General features: G+C 49.9%; 1 protein-coding gene across 20 annotated transcripts in view; it reads right to left on the bottom strand.

Annotated features, from left to right (window-relative positions):
• LRRFIP1 (LRR binding FLII interacting protein 1) overlaps positions 1-27,744 on the bottom strand; it is a 112,813-nt gene that overhangs the window by 29,348 nt on the left and 55,721 nt on the right. For 4 of the 20 annotated variants that reach the window (XM_081095820.1, XM_081095812.1, XM_081095827.1 and 1 more), the window contains exons 3-7: positions 23,601-23,618; positions 20,491-20,538; positions 18,923-18,967; positions 18,311-18,361; positions 1,557-1,634 (exon numbers count right to left, since the gene is read on the bottom strand). The exons of 9 other annotated variants lie outside the window; for them this stretch is intronic. In XM_081095820.1, the coding sequence (XP_080951946.1) occupies positions 1,557-1,634; positions 18,311-18,361; positions 18,923-18,967; positions 20,491-20,538; positions 23,601-23,618 (240 nt within the window). Of the gene's footprint in view, positions 1-1,556; positions 1,635-5,277; positions 5,344-6,442; positions 6,488-13,281; positions 13,342-17,067; positions 17,107-18,310; positions 18,362-18,922; positions 18,968-20,490; positions 20,539-23,600; positions 23,619-27,744 lie in introns of all 20 variants that reach the window. 7 more of the 20 variants (XM_081095832.1, XM_081095831.1, XM_081095814.1 and 4 more) reach the window with 4 other exon arrangements.

The raw sequence follows: 27,744 nt of genomic DNA, 5'->3' as shown, positions 1-27,744 counted from the left end.
CCCTTTGGTCATTTTGCAACATCTGTAAGAAGCAGCTTTGCCAGATTTTAAAAACGGAAGTTACATGATCTTGAACAGCTGAGTATCTCGCTCTTCCTGCCCGATGGGTGCTGGCGAGTGATGAGCACCTGGCCTGGAGGGGTGTCCTTACCGCCCGGCCGAGTGCGTTCAGGACGCGGCTTCTCCTGGTCCCCTCACGCCTGGTCTCCAGGATGGGTGGGAGGCTCCAGTGGCGGTGAGGGTGGGCGGGCAGGTGACACGGGCACAGAGGTGGTGCCTGCAGCCCACGCTGGGGACATCTTCTGTTCTAACACCCACCGCCTTGACCCATCTGCTGTTTTCTCACCCCCGCTGGGTAATGGTGGAGAGGGACATTTCTCCACTACCAGGAACACACCAGTGCAAGCCCAGAGGTGACTGGCACGGAGGCAGGACCCAGGGAGGGAGCACCAGGGCCGCCCACCCACCCCATTCAGCAATATGAGCCCAGTCTCCAGGGGTCCCTTTGCCTGCTTCCCCAGAAGCAGCTGACAGCTGCATTTGGTAGGGACCCTCGTGACTTTAAAAGACTGCATCTAATTTAAAGAACATACAAGCCACCAGTGCTCGTGGCCACGTGTGCCACGGAGAGCTCAGCTCCAGGCCTCTTCTCGGACTGCCAGGAGCACGGCCTAACTGAGTTCAGAACCACACTCGAGCGTCTCCATGATGGAGGAGTGGAGAAAACGGACCCACGCTGCCCAGCTTTCTTTCCTGTGTCCAGGGTTTACTGTGGCCCCGCTCCTGCTCACTGAGCACCCCTCCCTTGGTCACGGCCAGCCTCCCCCAGCCCCAGGAGTCCCCGGGCAAAACCACCCTATAAATCCCTTATTGTTCAAAGAATGTGTAGCAGCCACATACAAAGCATCCGATGAGGTGAAAGTGCCTGATGTTCCAAAGACTCAGGGAAACGCGTAATGATGACACTCCAAGGATGGGGACTAGATAGTAGGGCCCCTTATTTTCCGAAGCAAAACACAGGTCATTCCATGCCGAGTGACCAACAGGAGTGCATCCTGTGGTTTCGCACACACTGAAGAGGTTGAGACCCCCGGGGGTGGCGGGGTGGTGGGGACCGAGCACAGCTAGGGATGCCGCGGACTGTCAGGCCCACACCGCGTGGAAAAACCACCCGGGTCGAACAAGTAACATGTCAAACAGAAAGTTAAGTCAATCCTTCCAGTTTTCAAATAATAAAAAACAACACACTGATGCACATGACTACACTCCCCCCACTGTTCAAAGCTCCCTCTTCCTAGTAAGATCCACCTCCCAGCCCCGCTGTTTAAACAGCCCTCACCCGGTCCTTTAGAAACTCTGCAATGCAATTCCGGGATCACCAAATAGTAATACTCCAAACTGGGTAGTGCCCCGCCCCGCCCCCCGCACTTGTGTTTGTACTTAGACATAACAGATTAAAGAAGCCCTGCTACCTTCTCCTGCGTCCAGGCTTGTGGAGGCGGACAGAGGACAGACAGGTGAGGAGGGAGAGAGGCAGCAGACAGAGGCACACTCACCACTGGGCTGGCCCGCGCCGAGCTGGCTCTGGAGGAGGCGCGGGAGCTGGAGTTGAGGTGGCCGCTGTGCTCCGAGGGCTGTGTGCACAGCCCGGTGGGCCGCAGGCAGGCAGAGAGAAAGGGACAGGTTAGCAGAGATGCATGGAGGATAGAGGCCCCATTTGGGGCTGTTAGCTGAGAGGCAGCCCCGTGCAACGCAGACGAGAGGTGAGCATGGAGCAGGCTTCCCACTGAGCGAAACCATTCGTCATCACGTCAGAAGAACACAGAACGCTTGGTTAGTAAGGAGGAAGTGACACAAAGCCCCCGAGGACGTGGCGTGGAGTCGCGCCTGGTGGGTGCAGAGGGCCGCCTCACTGCTGTGGGAAGGACGTCTGAGAACGTGAGCCGCCTCCCGGCCCTGCACGGAGCGCGGAGAGCAGACACGGCCCGGGGCTGGTCAAGGGGAATGCTGGCTTCTCTACCTTCTTCCCAAGTGGAAGCACAGTAAGAGTTCAGGTTCAGACAAAAGACAGGCATCGATCTGCCTGTCCCCTACCTAAACCCTCTCCCGGGAAAGGAAAACTCCAGCTTATCTGGAGGCCACACCCTCTCAACTTCGATTTGTGGTCACGTCTGTCCTCATCCTAGATACGTTTCATGTTTCCTTGCTGCTGTTGTTTTCAAATTCTTACTTTCCTCTCGAGCACGGCAGGGTGGGATCACGGGCGTCCAGCAGGCTTGGCCCGGCCAGAGGAGCAGCCCTGCGGGGGGCGCTTCCCGACACAGACACAGGGCACCCACCGGGACACCCGCAGGAGTTACCCCATGCACATTACAGGGGCCAGAGCGCTGGGGTGCTCGCCATTGTCATCTTAAACACCAGCTCTTCATGGGCCTGTTTTCCCAGCAGATGTGATTCCCTAAGGGTGAGGACGGCATTGATATCATTCTGAATCCCAGGGACCAGGTAAGGCCTGGCACACAGTGTGCACTCAGAAAATACTTGTTGAATGAAAAATTTCATTTAGTCACACACACTCACAGGCAAGACGGTGTCTCAGGTGCACCGACAATGGTATGTAAGAGCCATGGCCATACGGGACATACGAGAAATGTACAGCATCACTAGCCTCCTCTTGTAGCTTTACTGTGCAAAATAAAAGAAAATACCTAATTGCACCTTAAGGCAGAAGACGTCGCCTTTGGGTTTGCAGATATGAGAGAGGAGACTTCCTCCGGCAGACAAGTCCTGCCAGTTCCTGTCACCCGCATCCTGGTTCAGGGTGCAGAGAGAAGGCAGAGTGTTCTGAGCTTACTGCCAGCCCAAGCCGCCCCAACTCCTAGGCAGAAACTGTCGCGATGGTCCGCGTGCCGCCCGGAGCTGCCTTTGTTTGGGAGTTAGTGTGATGCACAAGGGGCTGAGGGAAGTTGGAAAGATCTGAGTTCCGGTCCAGACTCCATCGGCTGGTGGCCATGAGACTTTGGAAAAGTGACTCAGCCTGTCATCTGTGACGGGAAGTGAGGACCCGGACCCCACCAGGCACCGAGGGCTAAGGGAGGACGCACGGTGGGCGTTTCCCCGCCTGCCTCTCACTCTTCTGCTAGAAAGACCGCCCACGGTTCCTGATCGCTGCCCGGTTCCTGATCGCTGCCCGGCGTGTCAAACAACCGAGAGCCACTGCACACGCAGCCATGCGTCCTTCTGCACCACGCACAGGGCTTGGTAATGGCAAGGGAGGCGTAAAGCAGCCAGGTTTTCAAGCAAAACAGCTCTACTTTCCAGAACCAGTCATTCAATCTCATGCTAATGAAGTCACTTAGCTGAAAACACGTCTTGTGGTGGAGGCTAACGTCTTGGGAGAATGGAGGCGAGAGGGGTCCTCCTAGAGCAATGCTGTCCCGGGCAGGCTGGGGGCAGCCTGGGCTCTGAGGTCGCTCTCGGGGTTCTGGAGAGGGTGGGCCCCGAACTTGCTCACAAGATGTGTGTATTTATCAGTGGCCACAGCTACTCTCTGGGCAGAGAGCCTGGGGGAGCTCTGCCAAGCCCCACCCTGAAAGGGGCCCCCTGTCCACGTGGAGAGGGACCGTGAGGCTGGTGAGATGGGGTGGGAGGTGGGAGCTCTTGAACCTTCCTCCCACTCAGCCAGCTGGTTTGCTGCTGAGAACAGAGCTGACGCCCCAAGATCTCTTCCGAGAAGTCTGACCCCAGGGTTCAACTTATTCAACTGAAGAAACAAACGCGTGCTGAGCTCCTCGCGCGTGGGAGGGCACTATTCAGCCGGGAAAGAATTTCTTCTTATTCTCTAATTTGTCTGCATGGTGGGATTCCAGGGACACGCGGCCCTATTTTAGGGACGAGAAGGCCTTTCATTTCCTTCACTCCAGGAAAGCCGCTCCCGCGAGGCGAGTCCTACCGGAGGCTGGACATACAGGAGCTACTGCCTCTGAGGGCCAAGGTCAGCTACTCCAGAAAAGTCCAGCCACAGAGGCGGCATTTAAAGAGAATCTATGGCACACGTCCCACCAGACACCAGAAGTTCTACTTGGGCCACAGGAAACGTAGCTGTTGGGGAAGTCTCGTTCTCTTAAAGAATGAGTATGCTGTCTCTTCTGATAAAAGAAAGTCATTTAGTGGCACTTATCCATCACATATGACCTAAAGCTGTTTCACCCATGAGCTTTATGAACTTCGTAATGGCCTACACAAATACCTAAGAACTGGGAAAAGCGGGCTCCACCACATGAAAGATGTTATGCAACATAAAATTGGTAAATGTCTCATTAGATGTCAACAAAAACTAATGCGATGTTCGTTAATTATTAGATATAATATTCATAAAAATCACATTCTAAAGAAAACTGTAGATGTTACTGGTTACTTTGTAAGAATCTCTGAATATTCATGATGATTGGAGAAATAGAAAAAATCATAAAATTGGATTATGTAACTAATTTATGAAGTAGCCAATCATTTTGGAAAGCAAAATTAAAAAAACACTTTCAAGTATTTCTTAGGAAGCCATTTTATTGCACGTGGGGCGTGGTGCATTTTTATGGGACTTTGTGGGGGTGCCCTGGGATGCAGAACTGCTGACCATGGGGAGGGCTGGTTAGGGCTGATGCTCCGTTTCCACTGGTCTGTGGGAGGGGCTCATTAGCTTCCTCGCTTCCCGGGACTGACTGTTCATTTCTCTATATGCTCACCTCTATCACCCACTCATTCACTCACCCAGTTTTTTCATTCAACAAGTATTTCATGTACAACTACCACACCTTTACTGAAATACCATTTCCAATCCTTTGAAGTGGGGGGAAGGCAAAATAAAATGAGGAAATGGCATCCGTGTAATGTTCTGAGTCTTTGAATGTGTTCATCGTCCTCGATGATCCAGAGGTGGAAATAACCGGTGGCCTGTCTGAGTCCTCTTCCTCCTCCTAAGACCAACCCCTTCACTACTTACGTACTGTCTGCCTGTGGCAGGGAAAGAGCTGATGAAGCTCAGCCCGGGTCAGTCTCCTCCCTGTGACTGCAATGAGTGAGGACAGGGAACTAACGCCCACAGGCTTCGTGATTCCCATTGTCCATGCCCCTTCGTCCATGGGAAATTGGGACGAGACAGTCCTTCCTCCCTGTGACCTAGGCCAGTTATCCCTGGGGCTGAACGGTGCCGGGCGGGGCGAGCCCCCCAGGTCATGCAGCAGACGGGAGGAAGCTCTGGGAGCACAGACAGCGCCTTACAGCATAGGAACCAGAGGCGCTTCCCCGCCGAGGCCCACCGAGACTGCCGTCCCCGAACACAGACGCCTGTGGAAAACAGACTGTCAGGACAGGGCGCCTTCCTCTCTCCTGGCGCCCAGAAAACTCCGCAACACAAGCCGAGGCAGACCGGCACATGCCGGGAGCGCGTCCTGAAAGACACCGAGAGGGAAGGCATGCAGGGAGGGCTCAAAGCTACCGTCCCAGGGCGAGTGCTGGGGAGCAGGGCAGGGATGTGCAAAACCCAAGGGAGAGACGTTTAGCTGCTGCTGACACCAGTAGGCTCTTTCAACCTATGACTCTGAAAAAGACGCCTCGCTGAGTGAAAACCTGTGAGCCCAGATTTAGCTGAGCAGATCATTCAAATATCCTGACTTTCATCACGGCATTCTTGTACCCGGCGTTTAGAAAATGACTCTAATATGAAGTGGCTTCGGAACAAAATAGGACATTGATTGCAGTTTGATTTTTATAATTATTTAAAATGTGTGAACTAGAAAACAGAATATCTGATTAACATGAAAATCCCATGTAATGAAACACCAAGGGTAACAGGAGTTTATAATACTGTGACTGGCCATGTCAGCCTTTGCCCAGCTCAAAGGGCCTCCCATTTCCCGTTTCCCCTGACACAGCTGGTTTGCTCAGCCAGTGACGTGTCTAATTCACAAGTGTGCAATCTGGTGGAGATTCAGAAAGTTATTAACCACTCAGCATAGCCACTTTGAATATTTAAGTTTCCCACTCACATAAGTACCTTGTATTTAAAACTGGAAATTTCCAAGGTAATACAGCACACAACGGATTAATACCTGTTAATGTTACACCAAAGCAATAAAAAACCGCCTTTCTTTCTGCCAATGAATTGAGTAAACGTTACCTTGCTCCATTCCTGTCCAGCAAGGCTAGACAAACACTGCCTTCCTGGGGACGGAAGCCGGGTGACAGTTACTGTCAGCTGTGGGGAGAATAAAACCCAGATCTGGCCAAAGGTGACAGACACCATGCAGGTGTGAGCGCCATGTCACCGGCAGGTCATCCCAGCAGGGCTGCTGACAGATGCAGGTGTGCGGGGTGGGGCGTGCATGCGCAGTGGGGGCACGACGGGGCGGGCAGAGAGGCCTGGAGGGGGGGCGAGCACACGCACCCGGGAACTCCCCGCTGGCCGGGCAGCGCTGTACAGACAGGAGGGCTGGAGGATGGAAGTAAATGGCAGGTTTTAAAAGTCTTGACAAAAAGGGCAACACATCCCAAGCCAGGTAATCAGATACTTTCGGTTAGCATGGCAGCCAAAGTGTTGTGCGACAGTTAGAAGAAGTCGATGTTTTCAGTGTATTTGATAGATACAAACGCAAGTTTACAGGAAAGAGAAATGCAAGATGATTGTTAACTTTAAAACACTATACTTCCCCAGCATCTTTGAAATATGACTATTTTCTTGTCATTTCTTTCCAGGTATTCCTGGAAGAAGGTGTGAGGGGATGAGGCAGAATGGTGACAAGGTAAACAACACCCACAAGAGCAACCAAACCCGCAGTCAAACCCCAGGTTAAGAAAGCATGGAGGAGTGTTAATCCACACACGTCCACGCAGGGAGAGGGAGCGGCAGTGCACTTATTTCTAGCAGAGGGTGCCGGGAGCAGCCTTCACGACACACAAGGAGCTGTCGGCCTGCGGCTGCTGGCCAGCCAGAGCCCTGCAGGGTGTGCTGGGACGTGAAGGCTGGTGTGGCCGCAGACTGAGCCCCAGAATAGCATCGTGACTCATTTCCAGGCACAGGCCATGGAAAGCCCGCAGCACAGGGCCACCGGGCCAGTCCTGGAATGTGCATGACCAGGGATGAGTCACCCAGCGACGCGGGGGACAGGACAATACAAGGAGAGGACAATTCAGCCTCCATGACTGGGTCCCTACTTGGAGCTCCGACAGGGCCCCCCTGCAGCTCACAGGCCCAGCACCCGCTGGCCTGCAGGCGGGCCCGTGCAAACAGGAAGCCAGGGGAGCGTGAGCCAAAGAAACAGGGCTGTCCCCCCTCCTCAGAGACAGAGGAGGCCGATCATGCCCCAAAGCCTTCCAAATTGCTTCCTGGACACACCAACCAGAGAAAAATATTTTTTAAGAAAACAAATGAAACCCCAAATGGGGAACAATTGCTGGAAGAGGAGGAGGGACCCAAGAGACCAATTTGGGGGCCCTGAGCTTTTGAAAAGACCCATTCGCTAGAGCCTCCTTCTTCCTAAATCCCCCTTTTCTATATAAGGTCTGAAGTTATGTGCGATAATGCTTTCAACAGTTGAGAAAAGCCTTAGCAAGTCAGTGAATGGAAACCACTGCTGGGCTCTGCTCCTGGGAGTTCATGTGGGAGAGGGTGAGTGTCCACACATTCACTCAGCCGTGGATGACACACAGGGAAGGAGGAGGAGGAAGCAGGGACGTGAGAAGGGGAGACAGACCCGGCTTCCACTCTGGGCGAACAGGACTTGGGGCGCAAGGCCACCGCGGGGAAGGCCGAGGTCAGAGCAGGACGGCCCCTGCAATCAGAGAACACAGCGGAGGGGACGAGGCTGTGGCTTCGTTTCATCCCCAAGGCACACCGCACTGTACATTCACACAAAACCACTTTTACAGCCAAACTGGTAACGGGCATGCACTGCCGGGGGCGGGAGACAGAGGGACGATCAGAAGGAAATAAAGACGGTCTGTTAACTGACGAACTACGGTGGGGACCACACCAGGACTTCCGAATCAGCACACAGGCAAACCAGATTTCACTATTTCCATCGGCAGCAAGACCACGGGGGCGTTGAACGTCTTTGTAATTGGAGTTCTGATTTTTAAAGTTTGGTGGGAAAAAGCTCAAAACCAAGAATTTGCGGAGATATCAACCTTTATTTTCTGTAGCGGAACATTTCATTGGAAATGGTCTTTGGCGTGGCCCCCTGGGTATTCGCACAAAGCAGGCACCCACAACTCACAGCAGACACGGCCAAGTCAGCGCTGTAATTCTGAGACCAAGGGTCTAGAGCAGCGGTTCTCAACCTATGGGTTGTGACCCCTTTGGGGGTCGAACGACCCTTTCACAGGGGTCGTCTAAGACCACCGGAAAACACATATATAATTACATATTGTTTTGTGATTAATCACTATGCTTTAATTATGTTCAATTTGTAACAATGAAATTGCGGGGTCACCACAACATGAAGGAACTGTATTAAAAGGTCAGGGCATTAGGAAGGTTGAGAACCACTGGTCTAGAGAATATTGCTGGAGGATACTACTCTATAAATTAATAATTTCCCCAAATAAAATGTTTTACCCAAACGAAAGGACCCTGGGAGAGGAAGTTCTTTGCTCCGTTTCTGTGCTCCAACCAGACAAGAACAGGGCCGCCCCTGAAGGTGAGGTGGTTCCGTTCAGGTAGCTGGGTGGCACCTTAAGATGCCCGCCACCCCTTCAAGGCCCATAACTTGTGCCTGCCCCCCTACACCTTGAATAAGAGGTACCAAAATGACCGGAGCAGGCAAGTGGAATTCTGGGCTAGACAGGAAGAAACTGAACTGCCTAGTATTTGGCGCAAATGGTGAGACTTGTTCCGGGGCTGAAAGCACGGGGCCCACGTGGCCACGTGGGAGAAAGGGCCTCCGGACACTGCACGGTCCAGTGCGGGGTCTGCTCCGGCGTGGCCGGCGGGAGATGCTCCTTAGAGAGGTCTTCAGTGCCACATACTGCACTGACAGCTTCCTGTTATTCGATTTAAGTGAAATTCAAAAGCCCAGCAACGGGCGGGGAGATGCTGAGGGCGGGCGAGTGACGGGTGCCGGGCAGCGTGATGGTGGGACACATACGACGAGCCTTATGCTTCCAAATGGCCAGCTCTCTTTGTGACTTCACCCCGGGGATGTGGTTCTTCTCTTACATGAATGTGAGTGAGTCAGACACATGCTGAGCTGTGGCGAATAAGTCCCTGGTGGGCACTGGGTCTCTACCACCATCTTCTATTGGAGAGCAAGCATCTCCGCTTGGAGAGTGAGCAGGAAGTTTTCTGAGGGACAAAGTGCTCTGTGTAATAGCAACAATTCCCCGGAGTTAAGAAAATGCACATAATACCCACAAAACTCTTAAAGTGTTAAACCCCATCAATAGTTTAACACTCAATAAGGTGTTAAAACCCACCCATATTTTTCTGCTTACAGCTCACTCAAAACTCTTGGGGGAAGAAAGGTACAGGGGCCCGGAGTGAGGCTGGAGTGTTGATTACTAACAGGGGCTGGGAGGCAGCGGTGGGCGTTTGGAAAGTGAGAGAGCAAGTGATGGGGCTGCCAGCAATGTCCCGGCCCCCGACCCCCGCACCAGAGGCAAAAGCAGGAAGCAGGAGGGGACCAGGCATGACAGAGGCGAGGAGACAGACTGCTGTGGCTCTACCTGGTTACTTTCCGCTTATTCTATCTTTCCCCCCTCTGTTTACACCTGAAGGTGAGCACACTTCTTAGTTATGACACTTCCTGGCAAAATGAGTTTCTCCCCATCACCCGCTGCACAGGGGTATCGGGCAGGTGGGCCTGTCTTCTGTTCCAGACGTAAACGCTAACATTTGTGATCCTCCTTCCTACACAAGCTCCGTGTTTGCTGTGAACACAAACCTGACTTAGGACAAGCAAGCCTCACCTCCCAGGGCCCTTAAACTATTGAGGACTATTTGCCTATCAAAACGGATGCACATCTGTGGGAAGGCACTCTGCTGTGTAGAGTGGACTTGGATTTGATTTTCTTGCCACCAAGTTTGCATGCACCCTAACACTAATTCTGTTTCCGGGGACTTTCGAGGAGAGACGTTCAAGCTTTCTTATTTTTTGTTTCCTTCTGATTAATTCTAACTACCAAACAGCCACATAAATACTTCCTTCCATTGTACCCAGCTGACCAGCACAATTCATCTGAATTAAACATATCATACTAATTACTGCTCAACAACCGACTTTACAATCCACCCAAATGAAAATCTGTAAAGAAGATGTTAAAAGAGAAAAGAGTGGAATTCACACACACGAGGTTGCATGCTATAGAACCTGTCGTTTCTGGAGAGAGGATGTGAAAGATTTAAATGGAAACGAACCAGCTTCTCCTCTCTGGACGAGGACACAGTAGAGGATCTGCCGTCACCGCTGTAGGTGGAGTTCTGGGCACCAAAGACATTGTAAGTGATGCACAGTTCCTTACCTTCATCCCCAAAGCCCGCCTGTCCCGGTCAAAGGCAAACACAGAGCACACAACCACACCACATCAGCCCTCCCTCAGAGGGAGGACAGAGACCTGCTGCCCTGTCGCAGAAATTCTTGGCACTAGCAGTGGTTCTCAACCTTCCTAATGCCGAGACCCTTTAAATACAATTCCTCATGTTGTGGTGACCCCCAACCATAAAATCATTTTCGTTGCTACTTCATAACTGTCATGTTGTTACTGTTATGAATCATCATGTAAATATCTGATATGCAGGAAGGTCTTAGGCGACCCCTGTGAAAGGGTCGTTAGACCGCCAAAGGGGTCGCAACCCACAGGTTGAGAACCGCTGCACTAGAGGCTCTGAGCTATCGTTCACGTTCCAGTGTTGACGTCTCCGTGATGCCCTGCAGTGTAACTATTATTGTTTTTCACAATTTCCCACCTCTAGTATTATTTGTAATTCCTTACTAAATCTTATGATGGACCATCTGTCACCTGCTATCTAAACTTAACAGTATTACATACCTTCTTAGCTACCTAAAACTCCATGGATGCAAATTCTGCAATCTTCCTTCAGGCCAGCGCCCTGAGGGCTCCCGCTCAGCTGGAGAGAGCCACCCCTTCCATCTGTGAACCACTATCCACAGAAAGCAACTGGCCTACAGCTGTCATTGTGGTTTTACGGGATATACACTCTAAAAACTCCCCAAACCAACCCAGAATTTAGATGGGGAGGCGACTGTAAATGCTACAAATGCAGACATGAGGTGGGGATCAAAACCATCAAGCGGACGGTCCCCCTATGGAGACTGAGTTCCCTGTAGAATGTTTCCAAACTCCTACCTTCAGCCTGGTCATTTACTCCTTCCCACACTGATATTCCCACATCTAAAAGCTTCCCAACCCACCCAGCCTTTCTCTAAGCCAGGGGTCCTCAAACTTTTTAAACAGGGGGCCAGTTCACTGTCCCTCAGACCGTTGGAGGGCCGGACTATAGTTTAAAAAAAAACTATGAACAAATTCCTATGCACACTGCACATATCCTATTTTGAAGTAAAAAAACAAAATGGGAATAAATACAATATTTGTATTTGCATGTGGCCCGCGGGCCATAGTTTGAGGACCCCTGCTCTAAGCTCACCCTCAGTGTGTGTGTGTGTGTATGTGTGTGTATGTGTGTGTGTATGTGTGTGTATGTGTGTGTGTGTGGGGGGCGGGGGGGGAGGTGTTCTGCCCCGGATCTGCCCAGCCACGCTGCTTGCTACAGTAGATGTAGGTTATTGGTTCTTCAATCATCATACTTCTTGATTACTTATTAAATCAGTTTTGTATCCAATTTTACTCTGCGGTGCACAGTTTTACAATGAAGTTCTTTTGTATTTCTAGAGGCATTACTTAAATCTTAATAATGCATAAAGCAGACTTTTATTCCAACAACATAAAAACCAGGGATTAAAATATTTGGCTGTATTTGTAGAACACGGAGCCTGATGTCCCCTTGTCCTGTCACAAAACGTGGCAACCACACATGTGGGATGTTCTAGAGAAGAAGGGGATATTGGCCTGAAGTTAGACTAAAGAGCTTCTACAGCAATTTCCAACTCTCAACGATAAGACTTCGTGATCAATGAAGGTGAACCGATACATTGAGGGTAAAAAGCTGCAAACTAGTCAATACAGCCCCGACGGGCAGACTGGGGCCCTCAGAGACCCTGTGGCTCTTGTCCTGAGGGCCAGCTGGGCACAGGCTGCAGGACACGATGGTGGGCCACGTGCTCTGTCCCAGAATGGACCGAAACGTAAAGAAACACGTAACAGGCTGGAGGAAGGCCACAGGAGGTCTGTGCAAAGAGCACGTAAGTAGGAAGGCAGCCTGTAAGCGAGAGGATGCTTTTCTTAGCCTGGAAGGAGAAAAGCGGACAAGAGACAGAGTATATGCAATCCCTAACAGGCAGGAGGGGAAACCTGATCAGCCGTTTCAGAAAGCTAAGGTGGGGCTGGGTGACCCCTTTGAAACCTGACCACAGAACTTAAGTCTACTTATGACATAGCTTAATATAATTAAGATAAATTTAAAGAAATGCTATGTTACACAACTAGTAAAAGAAAGTAAAGCAAACATTAATTACAGGAAGAGTTTACATAATATAATGTACGACAGATCTGCAGCAGGTCATGAAACAATTAAAAATGTAGGCAATTTAGCCTTTTGAAATCCACAGAGGCCTCCCTGATAAATGCCTAGGCCTCCCCGGCTCCTCTCCCGCACTCAGGCTTGGTCATCAACCCTTCCACCCCCTCCCCCGCCCCAGGATGACTTCCTTCTGCTTCCAACCCTGCACTGTGAGCATTCCAACGCTGGTATCCAGGAAAACACAGGCTCTGCCCGTCTTTAAAATTACAACTAGAAACGTGGAAGGGTGGAAATGTCAAATTTCAGTATATTTGAAAGCTGAACATACATAATATACACATACGGGGCCATAAAATAATGAAAGAGCTAACCTTTAGTTCTAGACCTTTTAAACCTAGGGATTCTTATCAATATGAATCTCTTACGCTACCACTTAGAATGTCAGAAGACTAACATTCTGAGAATGTTTCCTAGTTGAAAAACATTAGCTCTCATTCTGGTCATGTGCTAGGGGGGGAATAAAAAGAGAACCAGTGTAACACAGAAACAAAAGCAGCTAGATTAAGCAGTATTTTTAAAAGCTTCGCAGCAACCTGTTTGAATTCTGTGCCATGCAAATGTATTGTACTAACCCTGCCAGATCTTCTGCTCAGGGGCTGTGATCCATATAACTCTCCATCGTAACCATTTGTCTGTTTCAATGAAGAAAATTAGAAAGTGACATCAGCACACAAATGAAGGCAGATTATAGATAGATACAGATCAGCAAGGAAGAACCAACCAGGTATAAGGGGAGCGGGTGAGTGAGAGCCCGGGACAGCCTCCGCCTCCCATCTGCTCCTCTGCACCCCAGGAAAGTCCACTCAGTGTCACTTGTAACTACAGGGTATCTAAGCCTTAAGGCAAAATCCCTCCTCTGGAAGAAGCCCATGGGCCTGGGCGCAGTAGCTTTCGGGCAGTTTCTTCTCGTTCCCAGTTTGATGGCCGTGCTGCGGAAATCCCAGCGCACAAGAAGCCCGCCTGCCAGGCAAGGGGGGTCATGGTTTGGCCCGAGCCAGTCAGTGTTCAGTTCTGGGTTCGGGGTTAGTCCCTGATAATCGTGGCCCGTTATGAAGTTTTATTCAGAAAATTCAGATACAGCTTCTATTCAATCTATAATGAAATTTAAAAGTTCGTCATGGAAAAATAGTAGGATACATCCTCTATCCTCTACATTCGTTTTTCATGCACCCAGTCTTCTTATTCCCCCCCCACTCCAAAAATAAAATCTGAGGACATATTTCATAATTTGTCCTCCAGGAAAATGAGAACGATCAAGTTCATTATTGCCCGCCACTTCTCTTCTCTGCTCCCAGTTCAAGTTCCCCTGACCCAACGCGCTGGGCTGTCTAAGCTGCGCTCATTCATCTACGAGGACGTGTCTGCTGATTAACAGCTGTCAAGTGACAAAGACATACCAGCTCTTGTGACAGAGAAAGGAGGGCCAGGGCACAGAGCAGGCAAGAAAGGCGGGAGATACCAGGGGTCAGGGACACAAGTCCAAATTCCAAACAGAAGCTCTGTCATGTGACCTTAAGTTATTGAATCCCAGACGCCCTCTCCCTGGGCTGCGGAGTTGTGCACAGTAACGTATACTTTCCAAGGCCACCGTGAGGGTCAGATCTGATTAAAACGGGAGGGGAGGCGTTCGCCCATATTTTGCAGCCATGACATTAATGCAGAATAAGCAAACGAATTTCCGGACAGATTATAAATCCAGATTCACGGAACCTTGACTATAAAATTATGTGTTTACTTCTGATACGACTAAAAAAAAACCCCAACAACAGACCAACTTGAAGTTTCTAGGTCAGAGTTTGTAGAAATCCCTCAGCATTCAATCTGAAAACTCTGGGGGAAATATTAAAATTTCTGAAATAAGTGTAACAGAAAAAATATTTAGAGATGGGCAGGAATTTTACTCAGTCTCATTTCTTCTCTCCACTAACAAAGAGTATGTGATCCGGAAACCCGTGTCAGGGACTTGAATATTCCAGACCTCAGGCGCATTCTCCTGCTATCTGTTTAAAAGCTAGTTTCTGGAAAAAATGTAACCATGAAGGCTAACATGGAGCCACTTCGGGTAACCTTTACTGTACTATCATGAGTGAGGAATACAAACGGTTCACATATAAACACAGCATCTCCGCCGCTGCTGAGGAAGCGCAGGCTGCTGTAGGCAAGCCTTCCTTCTGGTCTCATTCTCTAAGGCCAGCAGCACGGAGCAAGGGTGGGTGGGGGCCGGGCAGGGGTCCTCTCTCACCCATCACCCTTTTTCTTTCGGCCTTTCATGACCACTCAGGGAACTCTTACTTTGAGGGCTTTGGGGAACACTCACCCTTTTCTGGTGGAAGAGAATTCTGTCATGGGGGATATAGTCCTAGGACAGGTTCCCAAATCTATGGGCTCTTAACCACACCTCTATAGTGACAGGCACTTGGACCTTCTGAGAGACACCAGCTATGCTCCTCCAGATGGTTTTGTGTGTTGTATGTTGATGGGTGGGGCTGCTTTATGTGCTGTGGTAGGGTCAAGAGAGCTGAAAATCAGAATAAGAAGTCCACAGACAGAACTTCCTTAAGTCAGACCTCTGATGTGCAACCAGCCTGTTCTACGGAATCGTTTCCCGCACTCTGGGCTGTGCAGGCCACCTGCACTGCGGTCACCTGGGCTGCCTCTGAGGACCGTGGGCCCCGGCCCAGGAAATCAGAACCCAGGGGCCCGGGAACATGCATTTGGATGAGCTCCCCGGGTGAGTCTTACATGCAGAGACATGGGGACACACTGCTATCAGAGAGGGCACTGGGCATGCACAGGTTAGCATTTTCTAAAAGAGGAGAAGACACAAAAATTAATGCTTCACCAGAACCCATCGCTCTAACTCGTGACTCGCGATTAGTCAGGAAGCGCACAACCACCGCTCAGCGCTCGCAAAACACCCACGAACTTCCACCCGCGAACGTCACACTTGCCCACGCGACTCAACTGTCAGCTTTTCTGATGAACAATGTGAGATTATTATTCTATCGAGGCAAAAGACGGCTAGCCTTCAAGGGCATGAGAGATGGGGAACAAAAGAAGAAAGGCAAAATCAAAACTCCCGCGTGCACTCCCCAATGCCCGGAACTTGGTTGTAAAAAGGAGTGAAACGGAAAATGAGAGTGAGCGCCAGAAGGTGTTCCTGACTGTCACCAACACATACACGCTTTCGCGCCCCTGGGCTGGGCCCCAAAAGGAATTCATTTTCAGTTGGAAAAAGGCTAAAAATTTAGAAACGTGTCACCAATACATTTAATAACTTAAAGAATAGAAAGGTGGCGAGAAATGGTCGTGTCACAGAAAAGCTAGTGTCACTGTGGAAGGTGGCCCAGGAGACGCTGGGAAGAGCGCTTTTTCAGTCTAATGAGGTGCTTCTCACCTCCCACTGTCCACAGCAGGCCCCAGTGGCTGGACCTCGAGGCTGGGCTGGACCGAGCATCTCCTTGACAACCCACCCCCGGAGTTCTCCTGCCCTTACGTGGAGACAGCAGCCCCACTAGGAGGCTCCAGGGATCCAGGGTGCTAGGTGGGTGGATGGCATTATCAACTTAAAAATAAAAATACCTATTTTTAAACACAGATATTTGCTAAATAATTTGGAAATGCAACAGAATGAATAAAGCACAAATGCTTCTAAAAAAGTTCCCAAAGGGAAGGGTGTGCGACCCACTCTCAGGATCGTAGTACCGAGCCACGTTCATGCCCAGCGCACTTTCTGGTGAGATGGGATTTTCTTCCGTGTGGTTCACGCTTATGGGCTTCGGAAAGCAGACAGCACAGAAACTCCTGGAGAGACGTAAGAGGATACTTTTGAATTTGAACCAAAAGCCTTCTTTTTGTTGCTGGGACTGGGGTCTTTCTGGCAAAGGAGCCCGGTTTTATGTTTAATTTGAATGGATACAGATTAGAAAACAATGGACTTTATGAGATAAAATGACCTTAAATTTAATATTTTAAAGGAACTACAGTTCTTGATCTGATTTGAGTTCCTTGAAGGCAAGACATCATCTTTTCCCTTGGGATTCAGAGCTGCTGGCACAGTGTGTGGCAAACCGCTGGTGCTCAAACAGTGTGTGCATGCCAGTCTGGGCCCAGAGCCCGACCAGGTGGGTCAGAGGGCGCCCAGGAGGCTCCAGGGAGAAGACCAAGCACTCTGGTCTGCACCCGCCTCTGGCCCGCGGCCCCCAGGTAGAGACTGGTGGGTGGCATGTGTGTCTTTTCTGACAAAGATGCACTCGGCTTTTTAGACAAACACCCATGAGGTTAGTGAGGACACCGCCGGTTATTATCTGTCACATGACACCACTAGGATCACACGGCAAGTCACCCCAACATCTCACCCAGCCGTAGGGACCCCCAGACTCCAGGTCAGGCTGCGACTGCCAGAGTAAGGATGGACCAGGAAAACGGCAGAAAAGAGAGGTGCCAAGAACCAGTTAAAAACCAAGACAGACGTAACAAAAACAGAAAACGGGCAATACTGGACATCTTAACAAAACTGTATTTTTATCATGCTTCCTAGGAGCTCATGTTTTGCAAAAGGAATTACGTTAGAGTGATAGCTACCACAAATCCCATAACGTTAAAGAGAACTTCCACGGCAGATGTTGCTAGAATTCCTAAAATCTGAAGCAGTTAGAGCAATTTTAACTCCTCCTCTAAAATCTGCCTCTGGCACCTGCAAAGAAATGAAACAGTGTAGCCCCTTCACAATTTACTGTTAGAACAGCAGAATCAAAGGCATTTTTAGTGCCCTACAAGAAGTCTAGGTGTGACATTGATTTGGTTGCCATGGTGACTTAAAACAAGCCTTCTGCTCTCGGCGGTCCTTAAGTCACACATGGTGGCTGCATGGAGCCCTATGACCACCAGCAGTGAGGGGCAGTTTCAGCCCTTTGGTAAACTAAACTGGCAAATTAATTCAATGCCTTAAAAACACAGTTTCCCTACGTCACTTCCCAAAGCACGCAACTTTTTCAAATATAATTATGAATATTTTTGGAAAGTTCAAGGAAAATATGTTGTTGTGTTTATCAGCCACTAAGCGACCGTGATGAAGAGATTTCACCAAGTCGACGAAAGGAGCGTTTCCTGGAGGCGAGCAGACGCGGCCCCCGGGGTCCAGGCGGCCCCACTTCCCACAGGAGGCGGCCGCAGAAACATCACTAAGAATGACTTCCACCGACAGTTACTGAACCTGAGATTCAGATGCGGCCGGGAGTGTGTGTGCAAATAGCACATGACTGGCAGCCTGCTCCTTCACACGCGCCTTTATCCCACCAGCCACGCCCAGCCAACTTCACCAGGATGTGGCAGTTTTGTGATGTGGACAGACATACAAAAACACTGTGACCTCCACTCTTGGAGAAAGACACAGTCCAGGTGCCTATGCTTATGCCCCTCACTGCTGGTGTAATCTTTCTACAGCAACCAGGAGACCCCCGCCATTGCATAGATCTTGTCAGTTGGATATTGACTACAAGACTACAAGGGGTAATGAGCGGGACGTGTGAATGCAGGGGTGAAAAGCGAAGGACTGGGACATAACTGAACCATGCAGACGCAAGCATTCAGGTTACTGACCCGCAGGCTTCCGCGACTACCCACTGACACGCGCTCATCTTCATCAGAAGCCTAGTAAGAGAAAGGATGGAACAGGCATGAAGTGACAATGCAACACAAAGCAGCCCACGCCAGCTCTCGACCGGAGGCGGCTGGCCGGACACCACAGCAGTGGGGCCGACTGGCAGCCTCCGAAAAGCTCTCGCCCTGAGCCGAGGTCCAAGCCAGCTCGGGCTTTGTGCGCCTCTGTTTATAGCAGGCTGTTTCCAGATGATAGGGCTTTCGATTGATTTTATTAAAGTGCTGTTATTTACTTCACCGGAGTCTACAACGACGTAGCCTCGATGCACATTATTTTGTGAAGTGTTCGTGGGTATTCGATAGCAAAAGAAGCATTAAAACTGTTATGAATATAGTAATACTCAGAAATTTCTCCAACACTCTCCCCTCCCCAAAGTTAGGTCAAAATGCTAAAAGCTGAGTTCATTGTCTTTGTTTACATAATAATATCAGTATTAACTTCTTTAATAAACATCATTGAGGTAATATATATATTAGTGATATATATATCACTAAAAATACAAATTAGATTTCCATCCTAACGCCTAAGTAGTGAATGAATGCAGTACTAACCGAGGTGTTCCTTCTGGATCTGCGCGAGCAGCGCTCACTGTCTTCCTACCAAAGGAGGAGAGAGCGTGAGGTTAGAGACGGACACAGGGAGGCTCTGACAGTCCAGCTGTGCCTCCGCACAGCACTCCTGATATAAATGGCACACATTTCCTTTGCCTTTGCTTAGAGGCTTCACTTAAATTGCCGGCGAGAAATGTTTTCTTCCAAAGGGAGGTATTGAAGCACGTGAATAATTGGCATATTTCATCTTGGCTTTCAAAACAAGTGTGTGGTGGAGGGGAAGCCGAGCCTTAATTTTTTTCTAACCTCTAAAGTCTGGTCCATGTCAACCCACCCACTTTTTTTCCTTACATTCAGAGCCTTGCTCTCCTCCCCTTGGGGGTCAGAAGAGAAACCATGTCCGTGAAAGAGCCATAAGGACGCACGCTCTCTGGTGTACTGTGTGCGTTCCCAGATGCATTTCCACACCGGGAAGCCGGCACAGAGCTGCTCACAACGATAACTAGCAGCCTTTCTCTTCCTCGGTGGCACAGAAACCAACGACCCCTTTCAACGGTGTCCTGAGATTGGCTACAAGGACATCTGCCTGTGCCACACAAGCCTAAAACGATGGCTCACACGTTGTGAAGGTTGTAGTTCACCATTTTTTAAACAGTGGAAGTGTGTGCTCCTTGTATTTCCAGAACTGCCTTTCGTATTTTATGCAGGCACCTGCGATGTTAGGAAGAAATTTTACGTTTCCTTAGATTATTTTATGTATCAGGGATATTTAGCAGGACATTTCCACACTGGCCAGATTCTCAAGTGCTAAAGGTATGTGACAATGACCAGGAGGCTGGTGACAAGGACAGGAGGAGGGGGCACACTCAGGTGCATGGATGAATGACGGGAGAAGCCATGTCCTCTCGGGACCATGGGCAGCACCCAGTGGGCGGTGGGCCACCCACACCCTCCTGGGAGGGTCCTAAGGACAGGGTAGGGGTGAGCTAGCTCTCAACTGACATAGGAAGATGGAGAAGCTGTTCTAGGAAATGGTGAGAAGGTACAGGAATGTTTTCGCCAGAGAACAGGGGTTTCAGTGGGAACACCGGGTGAGGTGGGGGCAGGGCAAACATTGAGGGCAGGTAAAGGTTGGAATGAGGGTAACCAGCCAGCCGAACACAATAGTGAGAGAAGAAAATGGAGCATCATTGTGGCCTCTGGGTTCCAACCAGAGCCCGGGAGGCAGGATGGAAATGGGTGAGTCCTCACGCCTGGGACACACGCCTGGCCCGAGTGTCCCTAGTGGACAGCACTCTGCCCCAGGAGGCCAGGGGGGCGTCGACCTCCACAAACACTGGCCTGGACACTCCAAGAGTCAGCTGCACAGACCAGACCAAAGGCCTGGTCAGGGCCCTCCTACCCAGGCCTCCGCTGGGAGGTAAACAACCAGGCCAGACGCAAGAGGAATGGCAGGAAATCTCTGGGGATTAAATTATGATGCAACAGGAATCTATTTATGTAATTAAACTGTGTAACAATCAAATTATAAACCATGCAAGTTTCTTAAAATCGTATCCAAGGCCTACCATCCACTGCTCGATGTCACCCCATTTCGTGTACAGCCCATAATATTTCTACGGACAGAAAGGAAAGACAATTAGGCGAGAAGGGAAATGGTAAATGCAAAGGGAGCTGTGTGACATGCATTCCCAAGCTGCTGCCCAGGCCACACGGTGCGGGGAACACGCCAAGTCAAAGCAGTGAGGCAGCGGAGCCGGGACACACCCCGCCCACCCGCTCCCACCTGCAAGCCCAGGGAGCTAGGACGATGCATTCCTGGGGCCCAGGGGGCCTAGAGACCAGGATGGACACCGAGCCACAGCACATGGAGCCCCCATACTGGTTCCGAGGGCTCTCCGCCTCAGAAATGTAGCAGAAAGGGAGCAACTGCGATTGCCCCCCAATTTCTGGCGCTCTTGTTCCTGCTCTCTGATACCCCTGCTGAACTTACAAACTTTGGGCGTCTTTACAGCTACGGAGGGGGAGGCCTTTGTACAGGGAACAAATAATGTTTGCAAGTTATGTTCTGATTTTCTGTAGCGAATGCCTCCATGTTTCCACCTGGCTTGTCTAAACTATGGCGGTCGGTCCAAGTGAGAAAAGCAGATTCAGACCGGCTGTCCCTGTTACTAAATACAATTCCAAAGGCAGGGGGACCCCAGGTACAGTTCAAAGAACGGGGTTTTACTCTTCTCTTTGCCCTGAATTTCCAAAGAGAAAATCAAGGAACTACCAACCACACCTCTGTAACGTAGATGTGATTTTCCTCTTTACACAGTACAACCTTCTCATCGGAAGGGTAAACAATAGGTGTGAGGAGTAAAACGAATTGTTGGGGCTATTTTACAGGGACCGCCACCCGATGCTGCTACAGTGGGTTCAGTCTCCGTTTCTTTCGAAGGGCGGCCAGGTTTAAGCTCCCCAACGGCCTTGCCCCTTCCGCTTAGAGGTGGTGTAAGTGGAGAACTGGAAGAGGAAAAATCAGGAGGGAGAATTTAGCAACGCCTTAAAAACTCAACCAGTACAGAACTGCAGTATCAAAAGTACATGAGCCAAAGCTTTTTCTATGAGTGATGTGCCCTAGACTATAAATCGCGACAGGAAAGACAATTACACACTTCCCAGTCATGTTTTAACATCAAATTAAGTAAAATCCAACAGCTTGAAGCTGTTGTGCATTCAATTCATATTAGCCCAACGCTCACTCTTGGATTCCAGGTAAGTATAACGTAATGCCATCGACCTCCTTTATCTTATGGCTTAATTATAAAGATAGAAAACGGGTTTTTAAAAAGGAGAAGGGCCATATAAGTTCACAAAATATGATTTAAATCCCAAAGGTATTCTCTGAGATGTTTTCCTATTACTCTTTTTGCCAATACTCTATCAAGTCCTGCACACTATTGCTCTTTTCATGATAAAAACGAGAACCAGTATCCAAAGCTTTCCATCTAGTTCATAGGTGGCCTGATAAACAGCGGCTGGAACTCTCGCTGTGTCTCCGCGTCCTCCCGCGGAAGGAGGGAGACCCCAGAAACCAACAGCGAGTGCAGTTGCTAGTTGCCCTGGCGCTAGCTTGCAGGCCGGCACAGCGGACTCCAGGAAGCACCCCGCACTTCAGAGGTGAACTAGTAGGGTTAGCTTAGCCGGTGAGTCATGCAGGGGAAGGGAGGGCCAGAGGAACGCAAAAGGTGCTTGGCTTTCAGAAATAGCTTTGATTCCATAGAAGAGAAGCCGTCACTCCAAGCAGCCAAACGGGCTGGAGAGCACACTCCCTGCCTCCCTGTCCTCGTCCTTGCAGTGACCTTGGACCCATCTTTATTATACAAATGTGTCTCTGCTTCTGCGAGGAGGACCGGTTTCACTCCGCATACAAATTTCCATTCTGGCCAAGTTCTCACTGGTGGGTGAGTGAGAAGAAAACAATAGCGATCTCGAGCGAGTAGCGAATGAGTGCATCCAAGTGGCAGCCGACCGTCTCTTGTGTCGGTCTGAGGACAGTCATGCCTGCTCTGTGGGGTACAGCCTGGGTTCCCGCCCTCCTTTTACCTGCCGCCTTTGCTCCGAGACTGTACATGTGCCTGGCTCTAGCTTCAGGTCACATTTTAATTCTCAGACCCCACAAAACCTAACAAGAGATGCTGGTGCCTACTTAAGTGATTCCTTTACCCTCTTCCCGGTGGTACTGCTGCAGACGGGGATGGGGCAGGACGGGAAGGCATTTCAGGGCTGTAGGTAGCAAAGGAACTCAAGGGCAGCACTTTAAATAGTGTGTCGAAAGGGCCCCCACGTCCTAACTTTTGAAGTTAAATGTAATTATTAGCCGCTCTAAAAGAAAAAACATAGTTGCTCTTTACCTAGAAAGTGAGTAAGTGTATAAAAAGAAACTATAGGTGTCATATGTAACAAACGAAACCCATTTATGGGGAGACTGTGTACACGTTCTATAAACTCCCAGGGAACCTCTCACTCCTCCCTTCATTCCTGCTGAATCAAGGGCCATGCACCTGGTGTTTTTCTCTTTAATTTCCGTGTCTGGCCTGCTCAGTGCATGTAGTTCTGAACCTCAGCTGCTTCTACAAAACACTGGGAAACAGCCACACATTAGCCCTCTCAATGTTAGGACAGAAGCAGGCTGACAGGAAGCCACAGAATTGTTTCGTTAGGTCATCATTTTCTTTCCTACTCAGGATTTTTAATAGTAAGGTAATAATCTCTTAACATATGGTAATGTGTACTGATGTTTTTAACGTTTTCTAATAAAATTATATGGAAGGATAATCTTTCCCTTTAAATACCTGATTTCAAAGGATTTCCCAAATTCTGAAATGTGATTTAATTTTGTCCTAGAATTCATTTTTTCCCCCTCAAAGAAACAGTTTTCTGATTTCTTGAGAAAAACGAAGATGAGGAAAGCATTCAGCACACACACATGCGTCCGAGGAGAGTTGCTCTTCACAGACAGAGGTGGGGACTTAAGCATCCCGCTGAAGTCGCTTCACACACAAAGCAGCGAGGGAAGCAGTGAGGGCTTCTATGTATTTTCAGCAAAAGGCATTATTTCTGAAAAGCGGCCAGGCCCTTGGCAGGAGAAAACCAGTGCATGCAAACAGAAAACCAGGAATGGAGAGCCTACCTTCTGGACCTGATAGATCTATAGAGAAGGCAAGAAAAACAGGAAGAGAAATATAAAATCCAATTTAGAAAGTAGATACACCAGACAGAAAGGCTTTGCAAGTACCCATATGTATGAGTAGAGGTACATTGGGGGAGGGGGGGGGACTGTGACTAATTGGTAAAGTATGAATTAAACAACGTTTGAAGTCTCATTGAAAGAACTGGTCATTTCATAACTTATCTGACATTCGTTACAGATCTATCAGTAGAACACGGCGCGCTCACCGGAGTCTCCATGAGAATCCTGGTATTACTCTAAGGCAGAAGTCTGTAACCTGTTACCATGAACGGGACAAAGGACTTCGTCCTCAATTTAAAATTTCTCCTCACAGCAATAGAAGTGTAACAGAAAAGTACAGAAACCTGATCAGAAAGCGAATGGGTCAAACCCACAAACTGCAAAGAGCGGTGCCCTCCTGTTCTCTCTCCGGTGGATACCGACAGAACACCAGGAAACCTCCAGCTAAGCAGGGTGGCCCTAGAATATAACTGAAATGTATCTTTGAAAAGCCTATTATCATACGTTGACATAGCAGTTTACTTCAGAGGTTTCTCCTAATCTTGTAGGAATCACTAGGTAAGAGATACCTGCTTCACTCACTCACTCAGCCCACAAAACACGGACTGCGTCAGGCATTGTTCAAGGCACTGCCGAATGGTAGGACTGGAAACTTGGCATTTCTAGTTTTACAAGGGCGAGCACAGGTGTGTGCACTCACCGTTAGGACTATTTCAAACATAGTATCCCCAACTAACTGTTTATCAAGTCAGATGCACCCTGGTCATCGCATCACCATTGTTTTCCTATGAGTGTAGGTTCTCACGGGAAATAAGAGGTTCACTTGGATTTCCCAAAGAGCATCTACATATCTTCTTCCTTAGCAAGTCCTCACAACGCTTAAACAGCCCCCAGAGCGAAGCTAAGGAAGTCAGTCCTCCCCATCTGAACTGGTGACGAGGCCCGTTATGGAGGGCACACACAGGCACACCCCCACGCCCCTCACTCCCGGACGTGGTCAGATCACGAAACAGCAGGAGAGCAGCCACTGCTTCCATGTTCTCTGTGAGACTAGTTAATATAATGGCCTATTTTGTGTGGATGAGACTGTGCCTTCAGTTCAGCACCAAGAGAAGAACTTGTTTGGCAAGGTGTGCTTCCCCCTGTGAAGCGACCAGGACTGTGCGGCTCGCCTGCGGCCCCCTTTGCTTCGAGTGCCGGCACGCTCACCGCCAGTTTCACCCCACGGTTAACGTGCCGACTCTGCCCTCGGTTTCTGTTTGCTTTCACTGCTGAGCATGCACCGATTCTGAGGCAGAGGGTGTACTGGGAAGGCTGCAAGCTTTGCAGCTTTTTCAGATCTAGATTGAAATCTTGGCCATTTTCTTGGCTGCGGGTAAAACCATCCGCCTCTCCAAGGCCTGATTTCCTCACCTGCCAATAAGACTCGGACTCCCCCTCACAGCCTGTGAGCGACAGTCCCCAGCCCAGCGCTGCCACACGGCGCCCCCGGGCTCCAGGATGGCCCTGCCATTCCCCTCTGCCCCACCCAGTTCTCGGGGACTAGCAGTAAAAGACACGTTTTATTTCAAATGTACACTTTCAGTGTGGTGCTCTCCTACTTCAAAGGCCCTGCATGCGTGAGAGCAAAGTTGTCGCCTGTGTAAGTCAGCGCTGCTGGGCTCATGTGATGGCCATGAACCCCAGGATGAAGCCGGGCCTCCACCCCACCCTGCACCCCTGCCCGGCTCTGCGCTCACCTGCCAGGTGCCACTGGGCTTTCCTGCTCTCGGCTGCCTTCATGCAAGGTCCCCACGGGCTGTGCTGACCCGAGTCCCTGTCTCCGATTCCCCCTGAACACACACTGGTTGTCACTGCACAACCCGACCACTCACAGCGTGGGGGCCGGTCTCCAGGCCTGCAACCTGACCCCAGTGGGAGTTCAAGTTCAGCAGAGGAGGCGTCTTCACGGTGTCCCTGCCCGTCCGTGAGGAGTGAGAGCACGGACAGACACACGATGCACACGGGACAGATAAACAGTGACGTGACCCAAGGTGTTTCCTCACAGGGAGGCCACGCCCCCCTCCCCCTCCTCCCACAGCTCAATCCCACGCACGGAAACCCTGTCCCGTGTCCCGGGCATCTCTGCTGGGGAGCGGGGTGCCCAGAGGACTCAAATCACCAGACTGCCTTCGTGTGAGACGGCCCATGCGGTGGAATCGACAAAAACCTCTGGCCCCTGTGAACCACTGAAGTCTTTTCAATGGGAGTGAAACCCACCGTCACGATGAGGAATTTCAAAATCTCAATGCCATCTACGGACGAAATGAGACGTGTGTGTATGACTGAGGGAGGCAACGGTGGCGTTTTTAATCGGGTTTTCCAGGTTTTAATCAGATTTTCTCTGCAAAGCCCAAGATCCTTAGCAAGTACTAAACACCCGAGGGCAGGCCAGGCTTCATGGGCCCTGAGCCCTGTAAACGCTCAGGTGCCGGCCCCCGCTGGCCTCGGGGTGCCCGGCCCTGTGTGACAGCCACCGAGACCCCTTTCGCACTACCAAAATTAAAGGGCCGTGACTTAACAGGCAGGGTTACCTTGGGTTGTAGAATTAAAATGAAACAGAAGACGACTTCCTTTGACTCAAACAGAGAAACATGGCTGGGTGTGTAAAGGACACCATTCAAACACACGGTTTCTTGGCTTAATTCCACTTCATTTTTATTGTCTGAATCAAGAACTTTGCAAGAACCTGCTTAGGTTATCAAGTGCACATTTAAATTAATTCTGTCTGTAATTAAGGAGAGGATAGATTTCATCTAAATGTATAATTTGGAAGACAGATATGTACATACACAAGCATGTCAAACTCCCAGTGGGTGGGTCAAGGCATGCGGCCCGCCGGCCACGAGTTTGACATGCTTGATATACGTTGTAACTCAGTTTCACCTTGATTTTGTACAAATGTTACACTGTATACTCGGTGAAAGTCACTTTCTCTTAAACGTGAGAGAAGCTATAAAAACGATGACTAACACCCCCACGAACACCGAAGGTCGGGCCCCTAAGACTCACTGTCCCCTCTCTCCTGAGCTGTTGGTTCAGCCCCAACAACAGAGCTCAGGGGACAGTTCAAGGGAGGAGGGGAGATCCCGTGTTGAAACTCAATCACCGTGGCAAAACCTGGCACAGCAACAAAAACTTGGGGCAAATTCTTCTTAGAGCTCTTTTAAGACCTTAATATAAAAAGGACTGGGAACTATTGGAGAACTGGAAAAGCCAATCAAAACCATTAGCCACCGAGAGGGTGGGAGGTTCCTGGTGCTGGCACCTGCCTCCACAAATGGTGATGCATCCTGAGAATGGGCTTCTGCCCACCGTGTGGGCACCCTGAGCTCTGAGGCCCTCTGCCCAGACGACCACTGCCCACCCAGGGAGCGCCCTGACCCCCTGCTGCCATTCTGATTTCCAGAGCAGAGGGGAGGGGCTCCCAGGGCCTGCAAGTGTCTACTGAATGAACAGAAGTATTCAAAGGGACATCGACACCAGGTGGCTTGAAAAAGCAACTTGTCCTTTCAAATACCCAGCTCTTTTAGTTCAGGCTAAAAGAACTATTCTATTGGGCGGCGTCCAATGACTGTGATGTATATCAGAGTCCATCCATGTGGGCAGAGGCTGCTGGTGTCAGGGTGGCTCCTAAGCTCAGGCGACACCCTCTCAGGTATGTGACGACGGCCTGCTCAACAAGACCTGCTCCTTCCTCCACGTCCCAGGCCAAACAGCTGACTTCGGATTTGAAAATGCTTCTTTGCATGAACCTCAAGAGTCACTCCAGGTCAGGCTCACCCCCCTCCCCCACCCCGAGTTCGTGGGCGGGTACTGATCAGGTTCCAGTCCTTGCCCTCAACCAAGATAATGGACAGGAAGGTGCTTCCAGAGAATCATCGGGCCTCAGGAAGTTTCAAAGTCCGAATCATTATTTCCAACTTAAAAATGATCAATGCAATTCTAGGGGGCAGGGCACTGAGAAAATGCTAAACCCACGCTTCTTCCAGTGAATTAAGAGAAAAAAATACAAACAATGAAAGCACTCAGTTAATTCAGAGTC

Source organism: Myotis nattereri, assembly GCF_964212035.1.
Source record: "Myotis nattereri genome assembly, chromosome: 7".
NCBI lineage: Eukaryota > Metazoa > Chordata > Mammalia > Chiroptera > Vespertilionidae > Myotis > Myotis nattereri.
The sequence above is the reverse complement of the archived record's forward strand: the minus strand, read 5'-3'. Positions and strand labels throughout refer to the sequence as shown.